Source organism: Carettochelys insculpta, chromosome 28, assembly GCF_033958435.1.
Source record: "Carettochelys insculpta isolate YL-2023 chromosome 28, ASM3395843v1, whole genome shotgun sequence".
Classification (NCBI taxonomy): Eukaryota; Metazoa; Chordata; order Testudines; family Carettochelyidae; genus Carettochelys; species Carettochelys insculpta.
This window is the reverse complement of record NC_134164.1, coordinates 15,764,215-15,787,798: the sequence shown is the minus strand read 5'-3', so window position 1 is coordinate 15,787,798 and position 23,584 is coordinate 15,764,215. Positions and strand designations below refer to the sequence as shown.

The 23,584-nt window shown below is 51.5% G+C and overlaps 1 protein-coding gene across 1 annotated transcript; it reads left to right on the top strand.

Annotated features, from left to right (window-relative positions):
- Nucleotides 1–9,270: 9,270 nt before the first annotated feature.
- LOC142002738 (uncharacterized) lies at nt 9,271–21,420 on the top strand. The gene is made up of 4 exons (XM_074979092.1): nt 9,271–9,540; nt 15,313–15,442; nt 16,552–16,668; nt 19,328–21,420. Exons 1-4 carry the CDS (start codon nt 9,517–9,519, stop codon nt 20,299–20,301), a joined length of 1,245 nt encoding a protein of 414 aa, XP_074835193.1. The 5' UTR covers nt 9,271–9,516; the 3' UTR covers nt 20,302–21,420.
- Nucleotides 21,421–23,584: the final 2,164 nt, after the last annotated feature.

Genomic DNA, 23,584 nt, shown 5'->3' with positions numbered 1-23,584 from the left:
ATCCATCGCATCGAACAAGAGGAGGCAGAGCTCTGGATCCAGGATGCTGAGGACTGCAGGAAAAGCTCTGAGCCTGTGAGCTCGTCCTCAGGTGAGTCATAATAATTGAATATCTTCTGCAGACTAAACAGTCCCAATTCTCTCAACCTTTCTTCATAGGTCATATGCTCCAGCCCCCTAATTATTTTGGTCGCCCTCCGCTGGACCCTCTCCAGTGTATCCACATCCTTCCTGTAATTGGAGACCCAGAACTGGAGACAGTACTCCAGATGCAGCCTCACCAAAGCCGAATGAAGAGGAATAATCACTTCTCTGGATCTACTGGCAACTCTCCTCTTGATGCAACCTAATATGCCATTAGCCTTCTTGGCTCCAACGGCACACTGTTGACTCATGTCCAGCTTCTCATCCACTACAGCTCCCAGGTCCTTTTCTGCAGAACTACTACTGAGCCAGTTGGACCCCAGCCTGTAACAATGCTTGGGATTCTTCCGGCCCAAGTGCAGGACTCTGCACTTGTCCTTATTGAACCTCATCAGATTTCTTGCAGCCCAGTCTTCCAATTTGTCTAAGTCAGTCTGGACCCTGTCCTTACGCTCACAGTACTCTGCAGTACCAACTGAGTGAGACACTAAACTGCTCTTATTTTATAACGAAAGCAAAATAAGCTCCAAAAGTAACACCTCCATGGCTCTGAGCCTGCAGTGTGCCCTTCCCACCAGCGCACCCACACTGGGGAGTGGCCGTACCACTGCACTGACTGCGGCAAGAGCTTCCACAGCGCTAGTGCACTTACCATGCATCAGCACACGCACACTGGGGAGCGGCTGCACCGACTGTGGCAAGAGCTTTGCTGAGAGCTCCAAGCTGCGAAGACACCAGCGTGCACACACCGGGGAGCGACCGCACCGCTGTGACGACTGCAGCAAGGGCTTTGCACAGGTTGCACACCTGAGAAAACACCAGCGCACGCGCACTGGGGAGCGACCACACCACTGTGATGACTGCGGCAAGAGCTTTGCACCTCTCTCAGGACTGAGACAACACCAGCGCTCACACGCCAGAGAGCAGCCACATCGCTGTGCCGACTGGCAAGGGCTTTGCTCAGATCGCATACCTGAGAGCACACCGGCACGCGCACACCGGCACGCGCACAGGGAGCAGCCATAAAGCTGCCCAGCCGGGCTTTCTACCCCAGGGATGGGATGGGAGCTTCTGTCCCAGGTGCAGAGTCTGTGACCATGAATTGCAGGCAGGAGGCCTCCCTGGCTGTGCAGGGGCTGGCACCGGTTGATGACCCCTTCACTTCCCCCACGCCTGGCCAGGGTTACCAGACGGTTGGTTAAGGGTCAGTACATCTGACAAGCCACTGTACCGGTCCCTGTTAGACTGGGCTTTTCATTGAAAAATGGGACACATGCTCACCACAGAGCACACAAATGAGTCAATCACTGTGACGCGGTGACGAACTACTGTCTCAAGACAGGGCTGTTCAGGTGTGGGAAAAGGCTTGCTACGGAGATGCTTTCCTAGCTTCCAGATGGACATTCTCATCAGCACCCAGAGCTGTCTGCAGAAGGAACATGGGGTCATGCAAAGCTGCACAAACAAGCCCACATCGGAGAGCCGATGGAAAGTGTCTTGCGCAGGTAGGTTGCTGACCGGATCTGTGACAGTAGACGTGTAGTGTCACAAGAGGGCACTGGCGTACAGGCGGTCAGGCTGGCAACGGCCGCGTCCCTTAGACTATTCACAGAACTAAATGGATCCACAGCACAAAATATGTATGTTTCTTTAACAAACTTCATTGTATGCAATTAAGGAGCAGTTCAGAAACAATGTGTAGCTTGAATAGTTAATGGTCTAATTCTTAACCCAATTTAACAGTCTAATTCTTAACCCAGTTTTGATACACACTCTCCTAAACAAAACAAAAAGCAGTCAAGTAGCACTTTAAAGACTAACAAAATTCACTCATACACTTACCCTCTGGGGCTGCCAAACCTCAAGTAATGTTGATTATTTGATCAAGGTGAGAGTCTGACGTGCACATCACCCCAGTATGGCAAATGGATGGACTATGGCCCATGTGGCAAATTGGTGTAGCATATATTCCCGTGGTGGGGGATAGTCTGAGGTAAGTGGAGAAGGAGGAAGGAGGACCCCTAGTTCAAAAGGAGGTAGTCGGCCAATCAGCTAATGATATGAGGTGTTTGTACACAAATGCAAGAAGTCTGGGAAACAAACAGGAAGACTGAGAGGCCGTGTCACAGTCAATGAAGTATGAAGCGATTGGAATAATGGAGGCTTGGTGGGATGACTTGCATAACTGGAGCACTGTCAGGGAAGGGTATAAACTGTTCAGGAAAGACAGGCAGAGGAGAAAAGGAGGAGGAAGAATTGCAATGTATGCGAGGGAGCAGTATGATTGAACAGAGCTCTAGTATATAGAGGGAGAAAAGCCAGTTGAGAGTCTTTGGGTTAAGCTTAGAGGTGGAAGCAACAGAGGTGATGTTGTGGTTGGTGTCTGCGACAGACCACCAGATCAGGGAGATGAGGTAAACAAGCATTTCTTCAGACCACTAAGAGAAGCTTCCAGATCACAGGCTCTGATTCTCATGGGATACTTTAATCACAAAGACATTTGTTAGGAGACCAATACAGCAGCGCACAGACAATCCAGGAAGTTTTTGGAGAATGTTGGGGATAACTTACTGGTATAAGTGCTGAAGCAACTGACCGGGGGCCCTGTGCAACTTGACGTGCTGCACACAAACAGGAAAGAAGTAGTAGGAGAAATAGAAGTGGGTGGAAACCTGGGTTGCAGAGATCATGAGATGGTAGATTTCAGAATCATGACAAAAGGAAGAAGGGTGAGCAGTAACATACACACTCTTGATTTTAGAAGAACAGACTTTGACTCCCTGAGAGAAATGATGGTCAGGGTCTCCTGGGAAAGTAATATGAAGGGAAAAGGAGTTCAGGAGAACTGGCAGTATTTTAAAGAAGTCTTACTGAAGGCACAGGAACAAACCATCCTGTTGCACAGTAAGAAAAGCAAATACGGTAGGCAACCCGTTTTGCTTACAAGGGAAATCCTTGGTGAGCTCAAACTCAAAAAGGGTGCTTATAAGAAGTGTAAGCTTGGACAGATGACTGAGAAGGAGTGTAAATATATGGCTGGAGAATGCCAGGAAGTAATCAGGAAAGCAAAAGCACAATTGCAATTGTAGCTAGCAAGGGTCTCTACAGGCATGTTAACAATAAGAAGGTTATTAAGGAGGCTGTGGGGCCGCGACTGGATGAGGGGGGTAACCTGGTGACAGATGATGTGGGAAAAGCTGAAGTACTCAATGCTTTTTTTGCCTCAGTTTTCATGGACAAGGTCAGCTCCCGGACTATGGCACTAGGCAATGCAATATGGCAAGGAGGTCAGCAGCCCTCGGTGGGGAAAGAACAGGTTAAGAAAAGCTAGATACACACAGATCCATGGGTTTGGATTTAATGCAGCCAAGGGTACTGAGGGAATTGGCAGATGTCATTGCAGAGCCTTTGGCCATTATCTCTGAAAACTCGTGGAGATCGGGAGACGTCTGGGATGACTGGAAAAAGGCAATTGTGGTGCCTATCTTTAAAACAGGAAAGAAGGACAATCCAGGGAACTATAAACCAGTCGACCTTACCTCAGTCCCTGGAAAAATCATGCAGGGAATCCTTAGGGAATCCATTTTAAAGCAGTTTGAAGAGAGGAAAGTGATGAAGAGTAGTCAGCATGGATTCACCAAGGGCACGTCCTGCCTGACCGATCCCCTCATGTGAAACAGCTGCTAGACTGGAGCAGCTGCCCAGTGGTGACCTGAGGGGAGGTACTGAGGGACAGAGAATAGCTGCAGTGGAGGAAAGAGGAGCAGCCCTTCCATGCAGCCATAGTTCTGTGTGGCCTAGGAAGTGGAATGACTACTGGGTGTTCGTTTAAGTACCCCCCCGGCTCTCTCCTTCCCATAGCCCTCGTTCCAATACTTGTCATCGGAGGAGCAGGCTCTTTGATGTTGGTTTGAATATTTTCATAGCAGAAGAAGTGGCACTCCACTTGGGCAGGGCTGTCTCAGCTCTGCTGCCCCTCCACCCCTTACCCTCTCCTCAATCAACCAGGCTGGGGATTACCTGAGGCAGGGTGCAGTGGCTGGCAGAAGCAGAATGGGAGGGTGTGTTAGAGAGAGCGGGATTGTCGTTGTCTTGGTTAAGGGTTGCCATCTCAGACGTCGAGAAGAACAACACAGCCTCTGTTGTGGGGCCCTTCTCCTCCAGGCTTTTGGTGCCAAAACAGGGATAGGGCAGGGACATGGAGCGGCACATGACAACATATCTGCCCAGCAACCAGAGCAGATACGGGAGGAGCTGTCGCTGCGTCAGGCTCTGTGGTGCTGGGTGCTGCACTGACGGGTCATCCTGTCACATAACACCAGCAGGCCTCAGAGAGCAGGAGTGGGACCTTCCCTTACTGTAATACAGCCAAGTTCCCATCCCTATTTTACAGCCAATAACAGCCCTGAACCCTGCAAACATAAACACCGGGTAGCCATATCAGCACTGATGCCAGCATTTGAGCTTGGGAAGCTAGAGAAACCTGTAACCGCAGCAACCTTGGCTTCAGCCCCCATGAGAACGTTAAAAGTGGTGTTGAGCCAGTATGCGCACACCCAGTAAACAGCAAAGGGATAAAATCCCTGTGAGGTCCTGCCCGTAGCTGAGTTTCTCTAGGGACTCTGGGCCTCAAGGGGTGCTTCATCCTTTACCCCCAGCTGGAGAAACATCTGCCATGGCCCTGATGTGAGGCACTTCATGACTGGAACTCTGTGGCAGAAGAGACGTAAGCATGTCAAAATGCCTCTTATCTACTGATATATATTCCTGTTGTGCTTTGCTTGCTCATGTGTACCTTGTGAATAATTTGTAGGAGCTTGGAGTAGGTAAGCTTAGTAAAGTGCAGTATTCCTAATCGGCTCTATGTTGAAGCGAATCCCATAATCCTGTCCATCCTTGGCCTGTGAGTTGACACATCCCAGTGAGATGCAGAGACCGTTCCACAGAGTGCCCGTCTGCTGACAGGAGTAACACCAGAGGGATCCTGTCTCTTACCTACATGCACAGACCACATAGGCAGGGTCCACTCACTTCACACAGGATGGCAGGTCAAGGGCAGAAGGCAGAAGAGATCCACATACCTGTTCCTGGTGTCCAGTTCCCACGTTCTCCCCTGTCAGCCAGAATATGATTGAGCCTTCCTCCTTCTGATCTTGGCTCTAGTGTAAGGGTCAGGGCTAAGCTAATAACTGAGCCATTATTCTTATAGGGAGTCCTAGTTTCATTTGTGTTATTAAATAAAAAAATCTAGTTATTTTAACCCAACTTACATGTGTTTTAACCACACAAAACAAATAAGTATGGCGGGGTTAGAATTCTGCAGGCAGCCCATCTTCTGTTCAGCAAAATTACCATTTAAACTGTTTTGGGCTAACAACTTCTCTCTCCTCAGCCCCTGCCCACACGGCGGGAGAGGCGGTCTGCTCCTCTCTGTTCCACTGTGCCCTTGCAGCCCGCAGAGCCCTGCTTCTCTGTGGGGGACAGGGAGTGGAGGCCACTTCCCTCTCCATGGAGAAGCAGGGCTTTAGGTCGGGAGGATGCAGTGTGGCAGAGTGGAACCAGCTGGTGTTGCCATTGTGGTGAGTGAAGTGGGGGGCAGGGCAATGCAAACCCGTTGCTGCTGCTGCTGCTGCTGCCCCTGCCGCTCTCTGCCCCAGGTGGTGCTCCCTTGTCTTCCATAGGATGGCTGGGGCGGCCGCCAAGGGGGCCTGGTGCAGCTGCCCCACCTCATCCTTTGCGCTGAGAACAATGGTAGAACTAGAAAGTGTGCTTCACCCCCGTCTGGTGATGTCATTATAGACTCATCAGCGCAGCTCAGAGACCTAAACTGCAAGGATTTCACACTCACGCTGCCTGGAAGCCGCTTCGTCTTCAGAGAACTATTGGAAAGGAAACATGAGGCCATCTTCCCATATTCACTGTTTAAGTCAAGTGAATTCAAGAATTCTCATAAAGGAAGTTTTAGGTATTACAGTAGATGTCTCTTGCAGCTACGGCTTTCTTAAACTACATTCCTAGGAGACAAGGATCAGGGTAGCTGTGTTCGTCTGTATCTTCAAAACAACAAGCCCTGTGACACCTTATAGACTCACAGATATTTTGGAGCATAAGCTTTCATGAAAGCTTATGCTCCAAAATATCTGTGAGTCTATAAGGTGCTGCAGGACTTCTTGTTTTTCCCAGGAGAAGACATCTGATATTGTGTAGTAGTTACCAAGATCATCACAGGTGAACATGTATCCATTCCAAGGCCGTGTCTACACTTAGAAAAAAACATCAAAACAGCCATGTAAATGGCAAAATCGAAGAACACTAATGAGGTGCTAAAATGAATATTCAGCACCTCATTGGCATGCCACCGGCTGCGACACTTGAAAAGTGCTGTGGTTTGCTCACCCGCGGCTCATCTACATGGTGGTCCTTTCCAAAAGGCCCCTGCCAACATCAAAATCCCCTTATTTCTAAGAATATTCCTAAAATATTCCTAAGAATAAGGGGGTTTCGACGTTGGCAGGTCCATTTGAAAAGGACCCTCGTGTAGACGAGCTGTGGGAGAGCGAACCGCTGCACTTTCAAAGTGCTGTGGCCACTGGCCTGCCAAGGAGGTGCTGAATATTCATTTCAGTGCCTCTATTCTTCGATTGGGCCATTAGCTAGCATGGCCATTTCGAAGTTTTTGGTAAGTGTAGACGTAGCCCAAGGCTAAAAGTGGCCTTACCTCTATTATTAGAAGGAAGGGAAATATCAGATGTTCTATGCTTTGCCCTTATTGGCTGCTTGTTGAGCATTTGCTTCAGCAGTAGGGGAGAGAGAGCACCCCAGAGACCAGCATCCTCTGCTTCAGCAGCCCGCGAGGGTGTTGGCCTTGAGCTAACAGAGGTTAGAGGCTGCTGAGGTTAGGGGCAGCAGAGTCAGTGCTGAAGGTCCAGGCTGGGCTGGAAGGGCACTCTAGCAGCCCTCTTGCTAGATCTGGGTCCATGGGGTGCCAGGGAAGCCAGAAGTCTTTACATTGTGCTCTGTGGCTGGGGCAGGGCAGGTGGGTGGAAGCAGAGTGAATATGGGCAGGGAAGGAGGTGGTGGAGGGCTCTAACTGGACAGTGTGGGCTGGGGCATTTGTAGTGTAGCTGGGGGCTCCCCACTGGAGCCAGGACTATGGGAGTGGGCTCAAAGCAGTATGTGGGGATGCCAGGGTCTGTGTGCCAAGAGGGGGCTCAGAGCAGAAGCGTGGCTGGACTGTGGGATCTAGATGGACGTTAGTATGCAGGAGGGGCTGAGGCTGGGGTCTTGGCGGTCGCTCTAATGAATAGAACGTCTTCCTGTCACTTTCCTATTTGTGAGTCTGTTGGTGGCTGACCAGCCCAATTCTGGAACTGCAGCTCTTACCGCAGAAGGGGCAGGTGCTGAGAGCTGTTCGGAGGGACGTGGGGCAGCTGTTGCGACTTTTTTCTCCTTTGCTGCCTCTCATCTGCGCTGTGGCAGGATCTCTCAAGCTGCACCATATCAGAGAGGGAGCCGTGTTAGTCTGTAGCTTCGGGAACAACAAGAAGTCGTGTGGCACCTTATAGACTAACAGATATTTTGGAGCATAAGCTTTTGTGGGCAAAGACCCGCTTCATCAGATGCATGAGTGGGGGGGGATGGTTTCAGAGGGGTATTTAAAGAGTGGGGTCCCAGTAAGAGGAAGGGCCAGAGCTGACAAGGTCTATTCAGCAAGGTGGAAATGGCCCAGTATCAACAGCACTTATCAAGAGGGGAAAAAACAAGTTAGATCAGACAGGGGTATGTGAGCCTTCCTCAGAGTCTAATGGGGAGATATTAACACCCAGGGCAAAGAAGTTGTTTTTTGTAAGCTGCCACCCGCTACCAGTCTCTGTTTAATCCTTGGTTAATGGAGTCAGATTTGCAAATAAATTGCAGCTCAGAGATTTCTCTCTCCATTTGATTTTTGAAATGTCTTTGTTTCAGGATTGTCACCCTTAAATCTGCCACTGAGTGTCCAGGGAGATTGAAATGTTCTCCCACAGGTTTCTGTACATTACCATTCCTGATGTCTGATTTATGCCCATTCATTCTTTTACACAGAGACTGTCCAGTTTGGCCAATGTAAATTGCAGTATATACATATATATATATATATATGATGGCATATATTATATTAGCAGATGTGCAGGTGAAGGAGCCCCTGATGGTATGGTTGATGTAAGGTCCTGTGTTGATGTCACTGGTGTAGATATGTGAGCAGAGTTGGCAGTGAGGACTGTTGCAGGGGCTGGTTCCAGGCCTAGAGTCACTGGTTTGTGATTTGTAGTGGCTGGTGAGGATTTGTTTAAGGTTGGCAGGCTGTCTGTAGGCGACGACAGGCCTGCCTCCCAAGGTCTGTGAGAGTGAAAGATCATTGCTCAGGATGGGTTGCAGTCACTGATGCGTCAGAGAGGCCTGAGGTGGGGGCTGTATGTGGTGGTCAGTGGTGTTCTCTTGGTTTCCTCGCCAGGTCTGTCTTGTAGCAGGTGGTTTCTGGGTACCCGTCTGGCTCTGTCAATCTGTTTCCTCAGATACTGGACCATTTCCACCTTGCTGAATAGACCTTGTCAGCTCTGGCCCTCCCTCTTACTGGGACCCCACTCTTTAAATACCCCTCTGAAACCACCCCCCCACTCATGCATCTGATGAAGCAGGTCTTTGCCCAGGACAGCTTATGCTCCAAATTATCTTAGTCCATAAGGTGCCACAAGACTTCTTGTTGTTCTCAGGCTGCACCGGGTCCCTCCTGGATTATGGCTCTCCGCTGGGGCTGGTCTTGCGCCAGGTTCTCCCAGGTGTCCTCACTGATGCTGCCCCTTTTCCCAGGGGCCTTCAGCACGTCCTTCCATCTCTTCTGCTGGCTCCCAGCGCGGAATCTGGGGGCTGGGGAAGGGGGCTGGTGTCTGGGACAGTCACTGGGACCGTTTTCTGGTAGCACAGGGAGCTCTGCGCGCCGCCCCGGGCTCACCTGCAGGCACCGCCCCGGGCTGCCCGCACCCGCGCGCCACAGGGAGCTGCGGAGACGGCGAGGGAAGCGCCTGCGCCCCGCTTCCCGGCGCTCGCACCTCCGGCGCGCTCCAGGCCCGCGGAACGTGCGCTGTGCCCAGGTCCCCGGTGAGCTCGCAGCTGCCCGCGGGCGGAGCAGGACCGGGGCGGGCGCCGCGGGGGCCGGTGTGTTGCCGCTGCGCCCCCCCAGTCCCCGGGCGCCCGCCGCAGCCAGCGCCCCCAGCGGCAGCGCGCGGGACCCAGGCGTCCGGGGGCTCCGCTGCTGCTGTGGGCGCAGGCGCGGGGCCCTTGGAGCCGAGCGGGCGGGGAGCGGCCTTCCCGGGCCCGGGGAGCGCCAGCCCGGCCATGGCCGCGGCGGGGCCGGTGCAGGTAGGCGGCTGCCGGGGCGCGGGCCCGCCCGGCGCTGGCAGAGGAGCCGCGGGCCGGGGGCTGGCGGGGGACTCCGGCCGGGGAGGCGGGCAGGAGCCTGGTCCCTGCGCTGGGCTTCGGCCCCGCCCGGGGCAGCTGTGCGGGCGGCTTCGGGGCCCTGCTGCCGCGCTGGGGGGGGCCCTGTGCGGGGGCGGCGGGCGGGCGTGGGGGGCACCGTCCTGTGACCGGCCCCCCGCCTGGGAAAGGGCCGGGCCGGGCCGGCCCCTGCGCCCCCTCCCGTCCGCGCTGCGCCCCGCGTGTTCCTCCCCCGCGGGCTGGGGCGCGTGTCTGGAGCCCCTGGCAGGCGCGGAAGCGGAGCGAGGTGGTCCCAGCTCTGCTGCCCGCGCCGCCGCCGGTGAGTGCGCGGGGCCTCAGCCCACCCTGCCTGCTGGCTGGCCCCTGAGCCTCTCGCACCAGCGCATCTCAGCTGGGACCCAGGGCTGGAGCGACACCTGCTCGGCGAGGCCGGCTCTGCTCTTTCCCCTCCATGAGCAGATTTGTGTCCTGTCTGTGGGCAGCGTGACTCTGTTCTGGGCGCCGAGGCCCGCGGGGCTGTGCGCCGCCAACTCCAGATTTGATTTTAAGAAAGAGGGAGGAACTCAGTGAGACTTGGGAGAAAGTGACCGTGACATCGCAGAGTTCATGGTTCTAAACAACAGGGAAAGGGAGAACAGCAAAATAGAAACAGCAGGTTTCAGGAAAGCAAATTTTGGTAAACTCAAAGAGCTGGTAGGTCAGGTCCCACGGGAAGCAAGATTAAGGGGAAAAACAGCTGAGGAGAGTTGGCAATTTTTCAAAGGGCCATTATTAAGGGCCCAAAACCAAGCTATACTGCTGCATAGGAAAGGTAGAAAGTATGGTAGAAGACCACTTTGGCTTAGCCAGCAGATCCTGCATGATCTCAAAATCAAAAAGGAGTCTCATGAAACGTGGAACGTAGGAGAAATTACAAAAGATGGCTATAAGCAAATAATGTACATAAGCAGCGGCAAAATTAGAAAAGCCAAGGCACAGAATAAACTCAAATTAGCTAGAGACATAAAGGGTAACAAGAAGTCATTCTATAAATATATTAGAAGCAAGAGGAAGACCAAAGACAGGGTAGGCCCACTACTCAGTAAGGAGGGAGAAGCAATAGCTGGAAACTTGAAAATGGTAGAGGTGCTTAATGACTTCTTTGTTTCGGTCTTCAGCAAGATGGTCACTGCAGAAATGCCTAACATAATACTTGCTAGTGGGAAGGGGGGTAGGTTTAGAGGATAAAATACATAAAAGAGCAAGGTAAATATTACTTAGAAAAATTAGATGTCTTCATGTCACCAGGGCCTGATGAAATGCATCCTAGAATACTTAGGGAGCTCATAGAGGAAGTTTCTGAGCTTTCAGCTATTATCTTTGAAAAGTTCTGGACATTGGGAGAGGTTCCATTAGACTAGAAAAGGGCAAACATAGTGCTCATCGATAAAAAGGGAAAAAGAACAACCCAGGACACTACAGACAGTCAGTTTAACTTCTGTGCCAGGAAAGATAATGGAGCAAATAATTAAGGAAATCATCTGCAAACATCTGGAAGAAAACTAGGTGTAGATAACAGCCAGCATGGATTTGTAAAGAACAAATTATGCCAGACCAATCTGATAGCTTTTTTTGACAGGATAACTAGTCTTGTGGATAAGGGAGAGGCGGTGGATGTGGTGTACCTGACTTTAGTAAGGCATTTGATGCAGTCTCACATGATCTTATCAATAAACTAAGTAAATACAATTTAGATGGGACCACTATAAGGTGGGTGCATAACTGGCTGGATAACCATTCTCAGAGAGGTAGCCGTGTTAGTCTGTATTTTCAAGAACAGCAAGAAGTCCTGTGGTACTGTATAGACTAACAGATATTTTGGAGCATAAGCTTTCATGGGCAAAGACCTGCTTCATTAGATGCATCTGGAAGTAGTCTAGGATGCATTTCATCAGGCCCTGGTGACTTGAAGACATCTAATTTTTCTAAGTAATTTTTAACTTGTTCTTTTATGTATTTTATCCTCTAAACCTACCTTCTTCCCACTAGCATGTGTTATGTTAGGTATTTCTGCATCAGCCTTCTTGGTGAAGACGGAAACAAAGAAGTCATTAAGCACCTCTGCCATTTCCAAGTTTCCAGATATTGCTTCTACCTCCTCACTATGTAGTGGGCCTACCCTGTCTTTGGTCTTCCTCTTGCTTCTAATATATTTATAGATGCATCTAATGAAGCGGGTCTTTGCCCACGAAAGCTTATGCTCCAAAATAACTGTTAGTCTGTAAGGTGCCACAGGACTTTTTGTTGTTCTCGAAGATGCAGACCAACATGGCTACCTGTCTGATACTTGTCACCATGCAAGGCACTACATTTAACTGTACTGAGTGGAAGTGCATCTGATTAAGTGGTTCTTTGTCCACGAAAGCTTATGCTCCAAAATATGTTGGCCTATAAGGTGCCACAGGACTTCTTGTTGTTCTCGTTCTCAGAGAGTAGTCATTAATGGTTTGTGGTCATGCTGGAAGGGCATAACAAGCAGGGTTCTGCAAGGATCTGTTATGGGACTGGTTGTATTCAATATCTTCATCAATGATTTAGATATTGGCATAAAGACTACGCTTATTAAGTTTGCAGATGATACCAAGCTGGGAGGGAGGCCCTGCAGGAGTACTTTGACCAGGGGGCCTAGTGAGCACCACCCAGGCCATCCCTGGTGGGTCCCCTGCACACCGCCCCAGCACCCACACCCGGCCCTCACCAAAAGCACATGGGACGCGGGTTTTTGAAAAATAAAACTGTCGTTATTTAAATAACCAAAAATTTCACCTCTGTTGTGCATATAAAACTAATACAAACAGCATCATGGAAAATAACTATACACAGGTGGGGACAACTATAATAAACTATATACGGGGGGTCAACTATAAATAACTATACACAGGGCGGGGACAACTATATACACGGGGGAGATGTGGGCAGGCCAGACATCGGCCCATCATTCCAGGGCGGGGGTGGAAGGGTGTGACACTCGCCGTGTTCAGGTGGCCGGTCCCCCCCTCAGCCGGGGTCCCCAGTGAAGCCGGCTGGGGATGGGGAGGTACGGCCGAGGCGGGTCCTTGGCCCAGTCATCGGCCCTAGTGGGCTCCTGCTCTGTGGAGCTGGTGGGTGGGGTGGCAGGTGGGGCAGCAGGTGGGACATCAGGCAGGGTGGCAGGGAGGGCAGCACAGAAGACATCGGCGGGGGGCAGCCGGCCCACCAGCTCCTCAAATGTGGCAGCCACCCATTTAGAGGTGGCCATAAAATCCCACCAGGCCTCCCAGCGCCAGGTGGCCTCCCACTCCTCGAAGTGGAGTCTCCGCTCCATGATGTCCGCCTAGTGCCGAAGGGCAGCAGCCACTTCAGGGTCGTGTGTGGTGCGCCTCTGGCCCCGGCGGGGGTGGGACCGTCCTCGTGCAGGCAGTGACACCGGGTGGTGGTGGTCTGGGGGTCTCGGGGGGCTGTCCGGGACCACAGATGGGGTGGCTGCAGAAATAGGGGAAAAGGGGGGAGGGAGACCGTGCGTACCCACTCCCCATCCCCCCAAGGGCATCTGGTCCCCACCCCCCAATCCCCCATTGGTGCGTGTAGTGACCGTGTGGGTGGCCCCTTCCAGTGGTCTGCCCCTCCCACCAGGGGTGGGGCATGGCACTGTCCATGGGTGGAGGTGCTGATGGGCACTGGTGTCTGTGGCACCATCCCTGGGCCATGGTCTGCCCAGGCCATGGCAGGTTGGGGTCTTATGGGGATGTGGGGGACCCCCGGTCAAGTGGTGCCCCCGCCCCATGCCCTGGGGGTGTGTGCTCTGTGGGGTATGTACCCGACGGTCCACTGCCATGGTCAGGGGAGGCCCGTCTGGTGGATGCCCGGCTGGAACTGTGGGAAGGGCTGTCCAGCATGAGCTCCCCCTCCTCGCTGGACCACTCCATGGCCAGGGTGGAGGGTCCCAGCTCTGGCCCTGGGGGGCAGGACTGGCCTCCGGACCCGACCCTGGCTCCGAGGCCTGCTGGGGCTCGTCGGCTGTGGTGTCAAGGGTGGCTGGGGGGGAGGAGGTGCCCCGGGGGCCCAGGATAGCCCTGAGCTTCTGGTAATAGGGGCAAGCAGCAGGGGCAGCCCCAGACTGGCTGGCCGAGTCCCTGGCCCAGGCATCACCCTGCCACAATTCCTTGACCTTACTCCTGACATGGTCAGGATTGCAGGCAGGGTGACCCTGGGCGGCCACACCCTCAGGCAGCCAGGCAAATGCTTCTGCATTCCACCGCTTGCTCCCCATTATGTGGAGCACCTCCTCCTCAACCCAGAGCCCCAGCACGCGGTCCAGGAGGGGCCCCACTTCCTACCTGCCGGCTGGAGGCCTGGGAGCCCTGGGATGGCCCGGGGGGGAGCTCTGAGGGTGCTCGAGGGGCTGGCTTGCTGCCATGGTCTTCCTCTGGGCCGTGCAGGGGCACCTCGTGGCACGTCTGCTGCCTGCACGGTGTCAGCTTCCTGCTACGGGGTTTCCGGGTCTGTGCAGCTTTAAGAACCGTGGGGTGCAGAGATCATAGAGCCCCGCAGGGGCTGGACAGCGCGTCTCCGCCTAACAGCTGATTGCCGCCATGGCGGACCCCGCTATTTTGAAGTAGCAGGATGCGGATCGTCTACACACGTCCTATTTCGATGTTGAACGTCGAAGTAGGGCGCTATTCCCATCTTGGGATGGGAATAGCGATTTCGACATCTCGCCAACTAACGTCGATTTCAACGTTGAAATAGCACACGGCACGTGTAGACGCGACGCGTGCTATTTTGACATTGTGCTGGCTACTTTGAAGTAGCCAGCTAGTGTAGACGCACCCTCAGCTTCATAAATATAGAATGGGAAGGAGTACTGCGGAAAGGGACTTAGGGGTCATAGTGGACAACAAGCTAAATACGAGTCAACAGTGTGGTGCTGTTGCAAAAAAAAAAACAAACGTGATTCTGGGATGCATTAACAGGAGTGCTGTGAGCAAGACATGAGAAATTCTTCTGCTCTACTCAGTGCTCACTAGGCCTCAGTTGGAGTACTGTGTCCAGTTCTGGGCACATTTCAAGAAAGATGTGGAGAAATTGGAAAAGGTCCAGAGAAGAGCACCAAGATGATTAAAGGTCTCAAATACATGAGCTGTGAGGGAAGACTGAAAGAACTGGGCTTCTTTAGTTTAGAAGAGAGAAGACTGAGAGGGGACATGATAGCAGTTTTCAAGTACCTCAAAGAGGGTTACAAGGAGAAGGGAGAAAAATTGTTCTCTGTGGCCTCTGAGGACAGGACAATGAGCAGTGGGCTTAAACTGCAGCAAGGGAGGTTAAGATTAGACATTAGGAAAAACTTCCCAATTGTCAGGGCGGTCAAACAGTGGAATAAATTGCCTGGAGAGGTTGTGAAATCTCCATCCCTGGAGATATGTAAGAGCAGGTCAGATAGACAGCTGTCGGGGATGATCTAGATGGTGTTTAGTTCTGCCTAGAGGGCAGGGAATTGGACTCGATGACCTCTTGAGGTCCCTTCCAGTTCTAGTGTTCTACGATTCTATAATAGAAACACAGAGCCTTGCTCTGGACGCTCTGCTGATCAGCTGGGCGATACTGGAGTTTCTCCTGAGCAGTCGTCAAGTGCACAGGTTACAGGGAACGCTGGCGCTGAGTGTGTAACGCTTGTCACAGCAGCTGCAGGTGGCGTTTGAGGACATCGCTCTGTATTTCACCCAGGAGGAGTGGGAGTTGTTATCCCAGACAGAGCAACAGCTGTACCGGGACCAGATGCTGAGAAATTACCGGGCTCTCATTTCCCTGGGTAAGGACCAATTTCCCCTTCTTTTATTCGCAGCTGTAAAAGGTCTGGGCCTCAGACCTGACCCAGCTCTCTCCAGGCCACAGCTGCCAGGTGCAGCCTTGGGCTGAGTGCAGGGAAATTTCAGCCCTTTTCCAGTTGGGCTCTTGTTCGAGCAGAAACGGGGGCTGCGAAGCCTGGGGCTAATCCAGTGTAATTTGTTAATTTACGTTACCTGCCTCAGTCCTGGCACAGCGATGGCTACAGACTGCCCATGAGCAACAACCTCTGCCGGGAATCCCAGCCAGACACTGAGGGCAGCGGCTCCACCTCAAGAACTCACTCTGATTAGACAAATAAGGCGGGGGGACACTCTTGCTGCTGGTAGCAGCTGCCACGTCCTCCGTGAGAATGAACGCAGTAAAGGTAACAATGCTACAGTTGGACAGTGCTCGTATCCTAAGCAAAGACCTAGAAAGTTTGTGGAACGGCGCTGCCTGGTGCCCCCTGCCATGACACGTTTTGGCCAACACATTAATCACATGCCGCAAGCTGGGTTCAGCTGCTGCGAGCGGGCAAAGGAGTACAGTTCCCATCTCCCACAGTTTTCCCCCACAATAAACTTCCCAGGAGACAACTGGGCAAGTGAACTAGTGACCAGAGAGAAGGTGGCTGAGCATTTTCTGCTCGCTCTGTCTCTTAATCTGAGTGTAACGTGTGTAGCAGTGTGCAAAAGCAATCCATGTCACACAGCTGTCCTGTCAACTTCGGGCCACAAAATGCACATGGGCCAGGATGTTAGCAGAATGGGATATTCCGTGGAACAACCAGATTTACCTTAGTAAGGATTTAAATCTCAGCCCCCGTTGCAAACTGAGATGTTGTTTTCGAGTATGAAGTGAAATTGCCTGGTGGGAGATGGGAAGAAATATCCCATAAAGAGGTTTTATTTCATTGCTTTCCTGTTTGCAATCTTCTGTGCTTTCTTCTGAAGCAGAAACTGAGATTTGGGGCCTATTACGCCGGGTGCTGCACAGACACACTCTGACCGAGAGCTGGGCCTGGGTGTGCTGAACTGCACCATTGTATCTCGGCTGCCAGAACTTTACTATTGAATCTTCCCCTGCTAACAGGCTATTGTGGTTCTACCCCAAACTTGATCCATCGCATCGAACGAGAAGAGGCAGAGCTCTGGATCCAGGATGCCAAGGACTGCAGGAAAAGCTCTGAGCCTGAGAGCTCGTCCTCAGGTGAGTCATAATAATTGAATACCTTCTGAGGTACAGGCCTGCTAGTGGACAGCTCCTTGATGTTGAAGGCAAAGGCAGAGTGAGATCCACTGGCTGGCAGCTGAAGAGAGAGAAATTGAGGCTGAGAATTAGGGGCCAGTATTTGTCTTGGAGGGGGACTGAGCTGCTGGAAGTGCTCTCCTCAGGGCACGATGGATTCTCCATAAGTGGGAGTCTGTTGGTGGTGATAGAGCGTCTCTCTCTCGCAAGTATCAGAGGGGTAGCCAAGTTAGTCTGTATCTTCAAAAACAAGAAGTCCAGTGGCACCTTATAGACTAACAGATATTTTGCCCACGAAACTGATTCTCCAAACTATCTGTTAGTCTGTAAGGTGCCACAGGACTTGTTGTTCTCTCTATCTAAGCTCTGGTCTTGTAGAGCCAGGAGTTAATGAGCCAGAAGCAGGAATGCTTGGAGAGTTGAGCAGACTGGGATAGTCAGGAAGCCAGGCTGGGTGGGTACAATGAGACTGTCTGACCCTGATATCTGTGAACCCTAGAAATTATAGAAAGGTAGGGACCTGGGTAGGCATCAATCGAGTCCCTGTGCTGAGACAGGACTAAGCATTATCTAGTCCATACCTGACAGATTTCTGTCTAACCTGATCTTAGAACCCTTCAATGATGGAGGTTCCACAACCTCCCTAAGTAATTTTGTTCCAGTGATTAACTGCACTAAGATTGAAAGTTTTTCCTAATATCTAACCTGAATCTACTCTGGTCCTGTACTTGTGCACATAAAGATCATTACAAAATGAAGGGTGCTCAGTTTTTTTTTTCTCCTTGTCCACTGAGGACTGTTATCACCCACCCACCCCGTTCTCCAGACTGTAGAATTCTTTCATTCGTCCCTAGTAGGTTATTTTTTTCTAGTTATTTAATTATTATTTCTGTGCTCCTCTGACCCTGTCCAATTTGTCCTTCGTGAACAGACAGAGTCGAGCTGAGGTGTTCTGAGTGCTGAACAGAGTGGGAGGAATGACTTCTCCCATCTTCCTGCTTGTACGTCCCGGAACGCTGTTTGCTTTTTTCCCCCAGCAGTATTCCACTGCTCAGCTGAGATTCAGTCTGCAATCCATCAAACCCTCCCAATCCTTTTCTGCCATACTCCTTCCTAGGCTGTCACTTCCCATTCTGTATTTGAGGCGTTGTTTATTCCTACCTAATGGTAGTTCTTTTCACATGATCGTATAGAACTTCATCCTTTCCTAGTCACACCATTTCTTCAGTTTATCAAGACACTTTTGAATTCTAATCCTGTTTTCTAAAGCACTTGTAAAACCTTCTTCATGGCCATTGTCTGTAAGCATGGCCATGTGTTCTCTGTCCAAAGACATTGAATAGAACTAGACCCAGAACAGATCGCTGCAGGATCCCACTCGATGCGCCTTTTCAGCTCCTTTGTGAACCATGAAACTTTGAGTACAGTTTTCCAGTCACTTATGCAACCACCTTATAGCAGCTTTACCTCGTCTCTACTTGTCTAGTTTGTTCACAAGATGCTCAGGTAGACAGTATCAAAAGCGTGAAGCCAAGATATGTGACATTTACTGCTTCTCATTTATCCCCAAGGCTTGTTTTCTGTTGGAGAAGGACACTGGGTTAGCTTTAAATAGTTCATTCTTGACAGATCCTTATTGACTCTTGCTTATCTGCTCCTACGTGCTCACTACTCAAATATCAGATTACTCTCTCCATTATCGTTCCAGTACTGAAATTAAGCCAGTTAAGTACTTAATTTAATTTCCTGGATAGTCTTCCTTCCCCTGTCTAGAACTAGATATTCTATTTGCCCTTGTCCAGTCTTCAGGTCACTCTACCATGCTCCACAAGTTCTCACGTGGCTCTTCATTCCAGATCTTTAGGTTTGCTAAGTTGTATTTCATCAGCCTGTGATGACTTCAGGGGTCTCATTTGTCTAGGTAATTTGTATCTATTGATTTTTGTTTGTTAGGCTCAGATCCTACTCCATTTATACGGATGTTCACTATGTTAGTCCACTGATCACTGCTATCTTTCTGGTGAAAACTGAAATGAGAGTAAAGAGCCTCACCTGTCCTTGGTCTTCCTCTTGCTTCCTTCATATTTGTAAAATGTTTCCCTGTGTGCCTTTATAACTCTAGCTAGTTTAATTTGTCCTGTCCTTGATCTCTCTTATTTTGTCCCAACATGCCACTGTTGGGCTTTTTAAAACTCATTTTTGAATTTGAGCAGGATTCCACCTCTTGTCGACTCTGAGTTTCAGGTCATTGATGATCCCCTGGTTAAGCCGAGGTGCCTCTTAACAATACTTCCTGTTTCTCCTGGGCATTGCTAACCTCGGGCCTAGGATGAGAGAGGACACCAGAGCAGTGGACAGTGGGAGACAGGGCTGTGCTGAAATGGGAAGAGGGTGGAACTGGAGGACAATGTGGGGTGTGAGATGTGAGAGGTCCTGAGGGAAAGCAAATGGGGGTGCGTTTACATAGTGGGTTGGGCAGTACAGTAGGATTCAGAAGAGTTCAGCCTTCATGCAGCCTGTGACTGTGTAGATCAGAGCTGTGCTTGGAGGTAGCCACTCACCCCTTTCAGCTCAACCGTGTCACTGACTGGGGCTTAAAACAACACAACATGTTTTTCAGGTTACAGCTCCCACACCCTGAGTGATTTGTCAGCCGTCCAGTCCTCTTCCCGCCCCCCAAATCCATCTACATGGACTGAGCACCAGCACATGCAGACCAGGGAGTCGCCACACCAGTGCACCGACTGTGGCAAGGGATTTGCACACATTTCGCAGCTGCGAAGACACCAGCGCACACACACTGAGGAGCGACCACACCGCTGTGAGGAATGTGGCAAGGGCTTTGCACAGGTTGCATACCTGAAAGCACACCAGCGCACACACACCGGGGAGCGGCCATACTGCTGTGCAGACTGTGGCAAGAACTTTGCATGGATCTCGCACCTGAGAACACACCAGCGCACACATACTGGGGAGCGGCCACACCGCTGCACTGACTGCGGCAAGGGCTTTGCACAGAGCTCACAGCTGCGAAGACACCAGCGCACCCACACTGGGGAGTGGCCGTACCACTGCACTGACTGCGGCAAGAGCTTCCGCAGCGCTAGTGCACTTACCATGCATCAGCACACGCACACTGGGGAGCGACCGTACCGCTGCACCGACTGTGGCAAGGGCTTTGTCTGGATCTCAAACCTGAGAACTCATCAGCGCGTGCACACGGGGGAGCGGATGTACCAATGCACTGATTGTGGCAGGGGCTTTGTGTGGGTCTCAAGCCTGAGAACACACCAGCGCGTGCACACCGGCGAGCGGCCGCACCGCTGCACCGACTGTGGCAAGAGCTTTGCCGAGAGCTCCAAGCTGCGAAGACACCAGCGTACACACACTGGGGAGCGACCGCACCGCTGTGACGACTGTGGCAAGGGCTTTGCACAGGTTGCATACCTGAGAACACACCAGCGCACACACACCAGGGAGAGACCGTACTGCTGTGTGGACTGTGGCAAGGGCTTTGCACACCTCTCAGGACTGAGAAGACATGAGCGCTTGCACACTGGGGAGCAGACGCACCTCTGCACTGACTGTGGGTAGGGTTCTGCACAGATCTCATACCTGAGAATGCACCAGTGCACCCACAGGGAGCTGCCATAAAGCTATCGTGATTGTTGCAGGAGCTCCACCTACACCAATACACTGAACATGCACCAACTCATGCAGACAGGGGAGCAGCCATACAGCTGTGCTGACTGTGGCAGATACTCTGCTCAGCTGGGCAGCCTCATTCAATACCAGGTCATTCACAGCAGCACCAGGTCCTGTGTGGCTTCTGGCAGACAGTGAGCCGGGCACGGCACCTGGAGATGCACCCAAAGGGGAGGTTCTATATCCAGGGTGCCCAGCAGAGACTGGCGCAGGGATGGGAACTTGGCTGATCTGTGTGGGCAAGAGCAGACTGGGGGGATAGTCTAAGCATAGCTTAATCCATTGAGAACCCATTCATCAAGGTGGGATCCAGCCAAGATATCGCTTCCCCCATCTTGCCCAGATACAGCCACATCTCTCACTCACACACATACATCCTCCTCCTGTAGCTGGGGTAAGCTGGGACTTCCGCTCCCCCATGTTGCCAGGATGCACCCAGACCTCTCTGAAACACACACACACACACACAGAGAGAGAGAGAGAGAGAGAGAGAGAGAGAGAGAGCTGGGGTTCACCCAGGACAACCCATGGTGCCACTCCAACCAGCTCCTGAGATGGGACCCAGCCAGAATCTTCCCACGACACCCATCACAATTCCAGCCAGTGAGTGACTCCTGGGTGTCATTTTGATGTGGGATTTGCTGCCCTGTCTCACCTTGGATTGGGCTGAGGCTTGAGGGATGGGACAGCCTGGTGCATTTGCTTGGAAGAAGACTCAGGAACTGCTGTGGTGGTCTGCTTTAAAATGAAATGTGGTGAAGAAGAGCCATGTACTCCTTTGAAGCAAAGGTCTGCGTGGTCTGGTGTTGTTGTGCTATTAAAGAGGCTGGTGCATGTAACTGTCATGGGGAAATGCCTGTGTGAAGGGTAAATTTTAAAGATGAACCAACCACAGTGTTCAGAGGCCTAAGTGACCTTCAGGTCCAGTGAGCTGAGAGGTTCTCAGAGAATTTCCCATTATTCTTGGGGGAATGCTGCACTTCCACATTAAACATCCTAACCACCAGATTTGACAATTCTGGATGTTTTGTGAAAATGACACAATATAATTACGCTGTGGTAATTTATTTCAAACTCTCGTCAGCAGCTAGGTTTTAACAGGGCAGACAACCAGAAAGATCAAGGAACGGATTTTTTCCCATAGAGATTACTGATAAGACAGAACTTTGAGAGCAAATTCATTGTAGAAATGCCTTTCCTGCAGCCCTCAAGTGGTACAAAGTCTTGAGGGGAGCCGGAGTTAATGGAGGAGCGGAGGGGGAGCGAAGGAATTGCTGGGAAGGAGCCTGGAACAAACCTGGAGGGTTATTGGTTGTGGGTGAGGGACATAAGGAATAGAAAAGGGCGACTAAGATGATTAGGGGCTTGGAACGGGTCCCATATGGGGAGAGACTAGAGAGACTGGGACTTTTCAGTTTGGAAGAGAGGCGATTGAGGGGCGATATGATAGAGGTATATAAAATCATGAATGGTGTGGAGAAAGTGAATATAGAAAAATTATTTACCTTTTCCCATAATACAAGAACTAGGGGACACCAAATGAAATTGATGGGTAGTAGGTTCAAAACTAATAAAAGGAAATTTTTCTTCACACAGCGCACAGTCAACCTGTGGAACTCCTTGCCCGAGGAGGCTGTGAAGGCCAGGACTCTATTAGGGTTTAAAAAAGAGCTTGATAAATTTTTGCAGGTTAGGTCCATAAATGGCTATTAGCCAGGGATAAAGTATGGTGCCCTCGCCTTCAGTACAAGGGCAGGAGATGGATGGCAGGACATAAATCACTTGATCATTGTCTTTTGTTCTCCTTCTCTGGGGCACCTGGCATTGGCCACCATCGGCAGATGGGATGCTGGGCTGGATGGACCTTTGGTCTGACCCAGTATGGCCGTTCTTATGTTCTTATGAGGAGGGAGTGATTTATAGAGACTTGGGAGGCTATGGAGACCCTCAGTCACCCCGGTCTCTCCATTTCAGTCAGCCACATCTGCCCCATCCAATGTGTCAGGCACCACCTTTGCATTCAGCCTCTGGCTCAATGTCACCTGACTACCACCTGTAACCTCCGCACCCCCCAGCAGTTCTGTGTGCCCCACTCTGTCCATGCACCCCACCATTTTCTTCAGGCCTTCCCAGCTGTGCAGGAGCTGGTGCAGATTGATGACTCTCTTCACTTTCTCCCGCCCACGGTAACCAGTTTGGGATCAGTACATCTGACAAGACACTGTGCAGGTCCCTGTTAGACTGGAGTTTGTGTTTGAAAATGGGAATCCTGGTGACCCTCCCCAGGGGCACACAAATGAGTCAAATTGCTGTCTATGACTTGGTGATGACAGGGCCATTTGGGTGTAGGAAAAGACTTTCCACAGACACTTTTCTAGCTGCTGCTCGGAGGGCTTGCTCATCTCTTTCTGAGCTAGGTGTGCATGCACGTGGCTGTTGGAAAGTTTTGCCCTAGCAGCTACCAGTCGGGTCGGTGGGGAGCCCCCTGGAGTGGCGCTGCTCTGGAGCCTATATATGATCCTGCTGACCCAACTCCCCTCCAGTTCCTTCTTACCACCCGCGAGGCTGTTGGTATTGTGGCTGAGGTGCCTGTTGCTATGCCACGGCTCCCGGCTTTTCTTGTGTGACTAGATGTGACCAGTAGTCTTTAGCAGCACTGTTGTTTTTAGTTAGTGTTAGGCAGTCCTTGGGTAGGGAATGTCTCTCCTACTACGAGGGTTAGAGGCATGAAAAAGTCCCAGGGCTTTAAGCAATGCAGGGCCTGCTTAAAGTCCATGCCAGCGAGCAATTCGTGACTCCTGCCTTCGTTGTTTGGGTGAAGCTCATTAGCCAGATAAGTGCCACGTCTGCAGGGGTTTCAAGCACATGCCTTTTGGCTCCATCGGCTCTCATGGAGTCAGCACTTCACCCTCTGTGGCAGAGTTGCACCCCCCCTCCAGCGTTCTGCACACCACCTTCTGCTCTGAATCCTGCACCAAAAAAGCTCATCTCGCCCAGAGCCTCCGTCATGGCACTGCTCTCACTCTCCGTTGTGCTCCTCCATGACGCCTGTCATTGGCACCAATGCCATCAACCTCGGCTCCTCAGTGCTGACAGCACCAGACACTCCCAGGGCCTGAGATCCTGATGCTCCAGCATCACGTGCACCAAACCTCATCCTCCTAGGTTTGCC